General features: G+C 55.7%; 1 protein-coding gene across 2 annotated transcripts; it reads left to right on the forward strand.

Annotated features, from left to right (window-relative positions):
* The first annotated feature begins 817 nt into the window (after positions 1 to 817).
* On the forward strand, positions 818 to 8,914 carry TMEM176B (transmembrane protein 176B). 2 transcript variants are annotated; one of them, XM_015596204.2, is made up of 8 exons: positions 820 to 964; positions 3,041 to 3,201; positions 3,440 to 3,630; positions 5,170 to 5,280; positions 5,628 to 5,684; positions 5,926 to 6,165; positions 8,052 to 8,171; positions 8,566 to 8,914. In XM_015596204.2, exons 3-8 carry the CDS (start codon positions 3,448 to 3,450, stop codon positions 8,656 to 8,658), a joined length of 804 nt encoding a protein of 267 aa, XP_015451690.1. In that variant the 5' UTR covers positions 820 to 964; positions 3,041 to 3,201; positions 3,440 to 3,447; the 3' UTR covers positions 8,659 to 8,914. The 2 variants fall into 2 exon arrangements, with proteins under 2 accessions (XP_006920690.1, XP_015451690.1); XM_006920628.3 differs by lacking the exon at positions 3,041 to 3,201 and having other exon boundaries at positions 818 to 964.
* Positions 8,915 to 9,731: the final 817 nt, after the last annotated feature.

Here is a 9,731-nt window from a genome sequence, read left to right on the forward strand (position 1 = left end):
CTGCCACTGCCGCAGCAGCTGCTTCCCAGCTGGACCCGGGGACACGCCTCTGCCCTGGCGGTCGCTCAGCCCTGCGCTGCCTGGTCAGTGCCCCCTCCCCGGGAGAAGGGTCTCTGGGAAAGGGGCTGCTGGGAGGAGCTGAGCTGGAGCCGAGAACCGGGCAGAAGGAAGAGAAAGTTGGCAGAGCGCCAGGAAGGGGGTGGGGCTGCAGCAGGCAACTTCTCAGCATCCAGCGGGACCAAGGGGCCCCTCTGGGGCTTCTCCGCCACCCGCCCGCGGATCACCGGGCTCTGCGCGCCGGGGGCGGGGTGAGCGGGGGCGAGGATCTGCCTGTGCCACTGGTGGGTGCACCCTGGTGTGTGCGTTCTCAGTAGGATGAGTGTGTGCGTGTGAGTGTGTGTGTGTGAGTGTGTGAGTGTGTGTGCGTGTGAGTGTGTGTGCGCGCGTGTGAGTGTGTGTGTGCGTGTGAGGTGTGTATGTGTATGTAGTTTGTGTGTGTGTGTGTGTGTGTGTGTGTGTGTGTGTGTGTGTGTTATCTTTACCAGGTTTTGGTATCAGGGTTATATTGGCCTCATAAAATGAGAAGTATTGGCTCCTCTTTGAGTTTTTGGAAGAGTTTGAAGGTGCATGTGTGTGAGTGTGTGTGTGAGTGTGTGTGAGTGTGCATGTGTGTGAGTGTGTGTGTGAGTGTGTGTGTGAGTGTGCATGTGTGTGAGTGTGCGTGTGAGTGTGTGTGCTCCGCTTCTCTGATCAGCCTGGTCATCGACCCAAGACCAAAGACCTCAGAAGGGCCCCTTCGCTTCAGCTGTTTTCTGGGAAGTTGTGAACTGCGGGTCAGACCCTCCCCCTCCCACCCCTTCCTCCTTCTGCTCGTCTCCCCCACACCCACCGGCAGGTCCTCAGCTCCAGGTCCTGCCTCTGCCTCTGCCTGTCGCTGTCCGCGAGAGCTCCCAGGAGACAGCAGGTGAGCAGAGCCCGTACAGCCCCGCAGCCTCACTGCAGGACCCATCGACCTCCCTCTCTCTCCCCCAGACCAGTCCCCAGAGTCCCCCTCCGGTCTCACATGATGCCAGGCTCCCCCCATTCCTGGTTCCCATAGGACTTTCTGGGGAGGGAGGGACGTGCCAGTTAGACAATGTGACCCTAGAGAAACGGCTGGGGAGGGAAGAGGGACATGCACCTGGCCATGTCGGCCTGGCTGTCCCTCTCCCTCGCCGGTGCCTCGCGCCTTTTTTACGGGTGCAGGGGCTGAGGCTCAGGTGGTTCGGTGATGAGCGGTCCTTTGAGAGTGAGGCCTGAAGGCGGAGGGTCCAGAATGGAGAGGGGACACATGGTCCCGTCAGCCCAGCCCCAGGGGCAGTGAGGGGGACGGGGCAGAGAAGCGAGTCCAGGACAGCAGGGGAGAGCCCCACAGCCCGGCGTCGGGGTGGAGGAAACTTCCCAGGGCTGGCCCGACTCCGAGGAAGAGCAGGGGGCTGGACTGATGTGGGAGCTGGAGTAGGGTGTGATCCCCACAGGCCTCAGAGAAGGCTGGAGCCCAAGGCACACTCAGGGCTGCAACATGCTGCTCTTGGGCCCCAAGAGGAGATGCGGCCGGAATCTGGGCTGGACTTCCTCGCGCATGTGGGCGAACAAGTCTGAGCCTCCTCGTGCGTCTGCAGAATTGTCAAGCACCTGTCTGTCCTTTACACCCTAAGGGAGGCCAGGTAGGCGAAAGAGTGGAATTGTTCTCAAAAGTACATAGAATACAAATGGGAAGACTTTTAGTGTTACTGTTACTGCTGCTGTCAGTAGAACTGTTAGTAATGATATTATGATTGAATAACAGTGATACTCAAGGACGATACCCATGAGAGTGACCTGTAGAGGATTTCTTTTGGAATTAGGCAAGTTGATTCTCATGTGCAGATGGAGAAGTAATCTAGCAAAAATGGCCACGAGGAAAAAAAAAATAACATGGGAGGGGCGTGTCATGAAACAGCTCAACTGAATTCTAAACTTCGTATGGATCAGCACTTAGATGTGAAAACTCGAGAGCCTAAGACCCCTTAGGAGAAAACACAGAATTATTCTATAATCGTGAAATAGGAAAGTCCTTTTTAAGTATGATATCAAACCCAGAGTTTATTTTTCCAAAGATGGAAAACTTTGATTGCATAATGATACAAGTGAAATCAAAAAAGAAACCAGGGATTGGAAAGAAAGATTTGGAACTCATGTCACAGACGGTAATTTTTTTGAAGACACGAAGAACTATAAAGACCCAAACGAAACAAAATGAATCGAGGAGGAGGCCAGATATGCGTGGAGCACTCACAAAAGAAGAAACAAATGGCTCGCACACAGATGAAAAGAGACCAGCCTCGCTCATCATAGAACTATGGATGGAAACTATACCGAAATCGTCACAGGAAGCAGATCTGTGGTCGCCTGCGGCCAGGAGCGGGGGTTTCCTCGGGAGGGGACATTTGGGGACTTTTTTGCAACATAGAAATGTTCTATATCTTGATCGTAGTTGTGGTTGCACAAATGTACAAATGTGTCAAAATCGTTGAGATGTACCTTTAAGGGGGGGGGCATTTTATTGCATAAAATCGATTAGAATCTACAGTGGAATGTGTTTTTCCCGATACACATTTGAAAAAAATGCGAAAGTTTACTGACACCCTCGGCTGGCCATGGGCACGGGGCAGTGGACACTCTCCAACCTCGCTCCTGCATGGGGATAGCTTGTAGGATATATGAGACACTGATGACATTAGCTTCTTTCTAGAAGGCAATGAGGGGGCTGGGAGAGGAAGGTGGGGGTGTTTTAAAGGTGTCCATTTTCACATCTTTTGAAAGTTTTAACCATCGGAAACGATTATGTGTAAATACACAGGTGGCCCTTGAACAGTGGGGATCGATGGCGGTCAAAAACCCACACGTAACTTTTGACTCCCCCAGAACTTAACTACTAAGAGCCTACGGTCGACCGGAGGCCTTGCCGATGACGCAAGCAATTGGTTAACACAGATTTTGTACGTTATGTGTATTATAGGCTGAATTCTTACCATATAGTAAGCTAGAGAAGAGAAACTATTATTAAGGAAGAGAGATTATGCTTACGGCGTTTATTGAAAAAAATCGGCATGTAGGCGGACGCGCACGGTTCAAACCCGTGCTGTTCAGGGATCAACTCTGTATGTGAAGTCGCTGAAGGTAATAATTCAGATTCCTTTTTTGGGGGGTCCAACCTGAGACTCAGACAAACCGTATCAGACCATTTTGGCGATTAGACCAGAGGCGATTGGGGTTTGCATCCGCGGTCAGGGTCTCGGTGACTTTGACACCTCCATCGGGAGAACCCTTGGGATCTTGACAAGGAGACTGTTTTTTTCCTATATTCCTTGTGGCCTTACTGACTCCCAGACCTCACTCCTGTACATCTTCTTCCCAGTGAGCAAGATGACCCAAAGCACGGTGACCGTGAAGGGAGTCGACATGGCCTCTGCACAGTCCCCGGCCACCCACGTCTACATCCACATCCACCAGGAGTCAGCTCTGGCACAGCTGAAGGGGCTCTGTGCTGGCCTTCGGAATGCAGGGCCCCCCAAGGCCAGCATGCCCTACGGACGGCTGGCACTAGGGGTAAGCGTGGGCTGGAGAGGCGGCTGAGCGAGGGGACACAGAGGACTCACGGTTGAGTCCTCGCGAGAGCTCAGTATTTCTATCCCGTCTCGTTTGGGAATGGAAGGTTTTGGAAGTTTCCCCACAGAGTTGCCTGGGAAGGAGTGATGGACCTCTTCTGTGATGCAGTGAGTCCCTTCCCAGCCAGAGGCGGGGCTGGGTGGGAGATCCTGGAGGCGATTAATTCGGTTTCATCAAACTCCTGTAGACTGAGGGCCAGCAGATGAGGCCATGGGGTAGGCGCTGCGGGAACACTTCAGAAAGCATCCCCGGACTGTCCCCAGACGGTGCTCAGCATCTTCCAGAAGGGACCAGGCAACTGTCTAGAACGAAAGGTAGATCAGGTGACGTCCTTGGGAGGCGGGACAGCATCCCGCGGGAGGTGACATCTGAGCCAGACCTTGGATGGAGAAGAGGTGGGTCTAGACCCACAGGGGACGACAAGGAACTGCAGGTAAAGAGAGGGGCAGGACCAGAGAAGCCAGTGTGTGCAGGGCGGGTTCTGGCGGGGTCAAGAGAATGTGACTCGTGGCTGGTTGGACTGAGAAACGCAGACCAGGGCCACGCGGCTGAGAGCCCTGAGTGACAGGATGACGCATCTGTCCTGAATCAGGACGATGAGCAGGACCCTGGGCTTCAGGCTGCCTCTCAGCCAGGAGCTGTCCAGTGAGAAGTATGGAGGGTCTGCACCTCTGTGGTCCCGGAGGAAATGATGAGGATCCAGATCCTGTGTGGGGGGAGGTGTTCCCCATGACCGAGGAGGGAATAGGCTTGGGGCAGGTGAGAAGTACGGAGGGTCTGCACCTCTGTGGTCCCAGAGGAAATGATGAAGATCCAGATCCTGTGTGGGGGGTGTTCCCCATGACCGAGGAGGGAATAGGCTTGGGGTACGAGGTAGGGGGGGAGTCCGAGGACATGCCGAGGCTTGGCGTGTGGGCGGCCGGGTGGTGGAGCCCTGGGAGGCGGGAGAGACGGAGGCTGGAAGTATGGAAGGGGCGCGGGACTTGAATGTGACGAATCTGAGACGCTGGAAGGACATGCAGGTGGTGGCGTCCCAGATGCTGTGAGAGGTGGATTCTCCGGAAAGCGGGCACCGAGTTGGGGGTAGCTGTGCACCATGTTTGTTGGGGTGCACAGCTAACTCCTTGAAGAAGCCAATCCCTGGGGGCCGTCAGCCAGCCACACTCCTCTCTTGCCGGGGGTCTTCGCGGCCCACCCTGCACAGGAAGATGAAATTCCCAAAGGGAACCGTCAGCCGGGGTGACGGAGTGTGCTATTCGGGAGAAAGCAATGCCAGATAAAAGCCTGGCATGTCAGTGGGATCGGGGAGAACAAGACATGCGGCTTCAGAGATGTTAAAGAGACAGAACCTTCCAGAATCAGAGCGGCAGAGAGGTCAAGGCAGAGAGGAAAAGGAGAGGCCCCTAGCTGGGGGTGGGGTGGCTGCTCCTGGGCCTGTGGGCTCCTGGGAAGGGGTCTGACTTTTCGCCCTGTCTGCAGGTGACGCAGATATTGCTGGGTGCTGTGAGCTGTGCTCTTGGGGTGTTCCTGTACTTCGGGCCCTGGACCGAGCTGCGTGGCACGGGCTGTGCCTTCTGGGTGGGGTCCGTGGTGAGTAAGGGAGGCGCCGTGAGCTCGGCGGGAGGCAAGTGGTTATGGGCCAGGAGCGAGTGAGTTCTTTTGGGTCCGGATCAGGGATCTGGGGAAGAGACCAGAGACCCGGCGTCCGAATGCCCTCTGCCTTCGGGCCTTCGAGGACAAGCCCCAAACCCTGTCAGTCACCGCGTCCAGACTGGGAAGGGGGCCTGCGGTACGGGGTGTCATCCATATGCTAAGTCTCCTTGCCTGGCCTCGGGATCGTGCTTCCAGTGGGCTCTTCGGAGAACTGTTGGGGGAAGGGTGATGGAGGTCATTTCAGGACAGTATATGGGAGGCCTTCTGGTACCTTCTCTTCTCAGGCCATTGCAGCAGGAGCTGGGGCCGTCGCCCATGAGAAGCGCCGAGGCACCCTTTCAGTGAGTCTGGGGCATCCGCTGTCCCCACCTTGTCCTCTGCCCCCTCCCGGGTCACAGGTTTCCCGTTCCCCCTCCTGTCTTCTCCCCTCGGGGTCCCTGTATCTCGAGCTCTTTCCTGAAGGGGTGCGGGGGAGTGTCTCCTGGGCCAGGAAGCTGGGGAAGAGGAGCCAGGTTTGAGGCCAGGACCCCACGGCTCGGCCATCCGCAGAGGGAGTCTGTGTCCCGAACCCCTCTCTCCTAGGGCTGGGTGTCAGGCCTGCTCACCCTGGCTGGCATCGCCACGGCCGTGGCCGCCCTCGTCTTCTGTGGGAATGACATAGGGTGGCGGTATGACTTCATCGACATCGGCCTCGTGTGCGATCGCTCAGCCCCTCCCACGACCTCTGAGTACGGCTGGACGCAGGGATGGCGGCAACGCAGCGATTATGGAGACTCGAAGTGGCTGGAGACCGAGTGCAGGGGGTACATGGAAATGCTGACGGTGAGGACGCAGACGCTGTGGCCCCGGGGCCGTCGCCGCCCGCAGCCCCGACGGGACGGGCCCTGGGGGCCCGGGGCAGAGGCCGTTTGCACCTCAGCCCAGGTCTTCGGTTCCGGAGGTTTTAACTTAAGCTGGAGACGTTCCGAGCCCCTCGCGGGAGGAAGATTCTCCGAAGCCCAGTGGAGAGGGGCACAGAGGGGACGTGTAAGAGCAGGTGTCACGGGCCACCGCCCGTCTGTACCGGTGCGAGGGTGCGGAGCACACCGCTCTCACGTGTGCCGGCTTAAACCGACAGTCTCGTATCACTCCCTCCATTCCGTAGGCCGGTGGGGCTCAGACGGGCGATCGTCACTCGCTGTCTCACGAAGCTGCAGTCAGGTGTCAGTCGTGGGGTGAAGTCTTCCGAGGGCTGGACTGGGCCGGATATCCAAGGCGACACAGCTGGCAGTTGCCGGCGGCTCTCGGCTGGGAACCCAGCTGGGACGGTCAGGCCTAGAGCCTACAGTGGCTTCTCCACGTGGCTCGTGCTTCTCGTGACACGGCTACTGGGTTGCAGCACAGAGCGTCCCACCGCCAGCACCTCGAGAGAGAGGAATGGCGGCCGCCAGCCCAGCGAAGGGCGACTTCGTAATTAGCATGATGTCGCTTCCACAGGGCAATACCGATCAGAGCAGTCGCAGGTCCTCCCAGATGACACGGGGTGGAGAAACAGAGCCCCCTCTTCACAGGGGGTGGTCAGGTCACATTGCCGACGAGCGAACGGGGGAGCTGTGGCTGCCCACGGAGCTGGGAAATGCGGCCTGCTCTGGTGGGAATTAGCTGGACTGAGTCCGATCCCGTGTGAATGTGTGTGTGTGAGTGTGTGTATATGTGGTGAGCGTATGTGTGTGTGAGTGTGTATGTGAGTGTGTGCATGTGAGTGTGTGTGCGTGTGTGTATGTGAATGTGTGTGAGAGTGTATAAGTGGTGAGTGTGTATGTGTGTGTGAGTGAGTGTGTGTGAGTGTGTATGTGAATGTGTGTGAGAGTGTATGTGTATATGTGTGTGTGAGCGTGTGTGTGTGTGAGTGTGTATGTGAGTGTCTGTGAACGTGTGTATGAGTGTGGGTATGTATGTGTGCATGTGAGCGTGTATATGTGGTGAGCGTGTATGTGCGTGTGTGTGAGCGTGTGTGTGTGAGTGTGTTTACGTGAGAGTGTGTGAGTATGTATGTGAGCGTGTATATGTGGTGAGCGTGTATGTGTGTGTGTGAGCGTGTGTGTGAGTGTGTCTGTGAGTGTGTGCATGTGAGTGTGTGTGAGCATGTGAGTGTGTGAGTATGTGCATGTGAGTGTGTGTGTGAGCATGTGTGTGTGTGTAAGTGTGTGCGTATGAGCGTGTGTATGTGAATGTGTGTGAGAGTGTATATGTGGTGAGCGTATGTGTGTGTGAGTGAGTGTGTGTGTGTGAGTGGGTGAGTGTGTTTATGTAAGTGTGTGTGTGAGTATGTGTGTGTGTTAGCGTGTGTATGTGAATGTGTGTGAGAGTGTATATATGGTGAGCGTATGTGTGTGTGAGTGTATAAGTGTGTGTATGTATGTGTGTGTGAGAGTGTATATGTGGTGAGCGTGTATGTGCCTGTGTGAGTGGGTGAGTGTGTGTGAGTGTGTTTACTTGAGTGTGTGCATGTGAGTGTGTGTGAGTGTGTTTACGTGAGTGCGTGTGTGAGTGTGTGTGAGTGTGTGCATGTGAGTGTGTGTGTGAGCGCGTGTGTGAGTGTGTGTGAGTGTGTGTGTGTGAGCACGTGTGTGAGTGTGTTTATGTGAGTGCGTGTGTGTGTGACAAGGCGGTAGCGCAGGATGGGAGGGGCAGACTCCTGACTCTCTCTTTCCTCCTTTTATTTCCAGAACTTGTTCCTAGGAATCCGTATCCTTCTCCTGACCATCTGTGCCCTGCTGGCCATCGTGTCCTTGGCTTCCCTGGGCTTGGGACTCCGAAGCCTGTGTTGCCACAGCTTCCAGCCCCTGGTGAGCTGAGCTGTCAGGGAGGCGCTGGGGACAGGGAGGAATGTGGGGGCCGGGAGCACTGCGGATCCGAGGCCGCGCTCGGCGTCTTCGGCTTCCTCCCAGGGCTGGGCTCTGCCTTCCGCTGTCTGGGGACTGTGCCGCCCTCAGCGTCCTGGGTTCTGTCCTCTGCCTCTCTGTTCTTCACACTCGTTTTCCCACGTCCCCTCCTTTCTGCCCTAGATCTTTGCCCCTTCCTCTGTCCCTTTTCCCTTCCCTTCTTTCTTTCCTTTTTCTGACTTCAAGCTCAGGAAAGCTAACTCTGCCCCATCCTCCCGCCCCCCGCCCCCCGAGAATGAGTTTTCCCATTAGAATTGGTTTTTCCTCCTAGAATTGGTTTTTCCCCTGCCATTTTTAGGCTGAGGATGAGTCGGAGAAGAAGCTACTGGGGGAGAATTCAGCGCCTCCCTCCCCCTGCAAGGAGAAGAGCAAGGCTACCGTCGTGGTGTGAGCAGCCGAGGACCCCACCTGGATGCCTGCACGTCCCCCCAGAGCGGCGAGGACCTGTGGAGAGGACAGTGACGCTCCCAGGGCCCCTCACTGCCCTGCCCCTCACGCTCGCCTCTCCTTCGGCCACCGTCCAGCTCATCCTCACCTGCTGTCCACCCCCCCCTGCCGTGTCCTCAGTTCAATGAACAAGTATCATCTCGCTTTCCCCCAATGCTGATTAAACAGAAACGACCGCACTAAATAATTTGAAACGTCAAGGATGTGGTCTCCCTTTGTTTACACACATGGCGTGCTGTACAAGGCCTGTGGTGTGTCAATTCATGTGGCATTAAAGGAGAGCTGACTTACGACAGAGAAACAAGATCCCAGTGAGACGAAATCTAATGACGTTCTGCTCTCTACTCCACGTGGCAAAAGCTCTTGTTTACGATTCCCTTCCATTCAATGTGAAGAGAAAATGACTCTCGTATGCCTAGAATCTTTTTGCCTACAGAGATTGTCTTTAGAGTCTGTGCCCTTGACCTGAAGATTTACAGAACGACGTGAATGAAGCACGGAGCAGGATCCTTCCCTCCTCCCTCCCTCTCTCCCTTCCTTTCGTGTGGTGCTGGTTCTTCCTCCACAACCCCCCCCCCCATCCCATCATTATTCTTCACTTTCTGATCAATTTGGTTTTTTTACTTTTTTTCACATTTTCTTTACATATAAATATATAGATGCTAGTAGTTCTGCAGGGTGAGAAAGCAGGTCCCGGTCTGTAGAATTAAGAAGGGATTCTGGCTTTTTCCCGATTTCAGCCTAGCAAGCCGCCTTGTACCTCCGCTGGGATTTTGAAATCTCCGCGAGGTGGGTTTTGTTCCTTAGCAGGCTTAACGGCAGCGGGAGTGGGGAGCTGCCGTGGAATCACATTGCTAGGCCAGACGTTATGAGCAAGGCCGGGAGCCCCTGCAAGTGGTCAGGGGCCTCGGTGGACTATGTGGTATGCGTGGGTCTGGTGGGTGGAGGCCTAACGGCAGCGGGAGTGGGGAGCTGCCGTGGAATCGCATTGCTAGGCCAGACGTTATGAGCAAGGCC

The sequence above is a fragment of the Pteropus alecto genome, unplaced genomic scaffold (assembly GCF_000325575.1).
Source record: "Pteropus alecto unplaced genomic scaffold, ASM32557v1 scaffold48, whole genome shotgun sequence".
NCBI lineage: Eukaryota > Metazoa > Chordata > Mammalia > Chiroptera > Pteropodidae > Pteropus > Pteropus alecto.

What these genes read in the sequence shown, in the direction of transcription:
- TMEM176B (XM_006920628.3), top strand. Translation starts at nt 3,448, where the DNA reads ATGACCCAAAGCACGGTGACCGTGAAGGGAGTCGACATGGCCTCTGCA. An exon ending in AGCGCCGAGGCACCCTTTCA is followed by an intron (nt 5,685 to 5,925) that starts GTGAGTCTGGGG and finishes CCTCTCTCCTAG; the next exon opens with GGCTGGGTGTCAGGCCTGCT. An exon ending in GCCACAGCTTCCAGCCCCTG is followed by an intron (nt 8,172 to 8,565) that starts GTGAGCTGAGCT and finishes TGCCATTTTTAG; the next exon opens with GCTGAGGATGAGTCGGAGAA.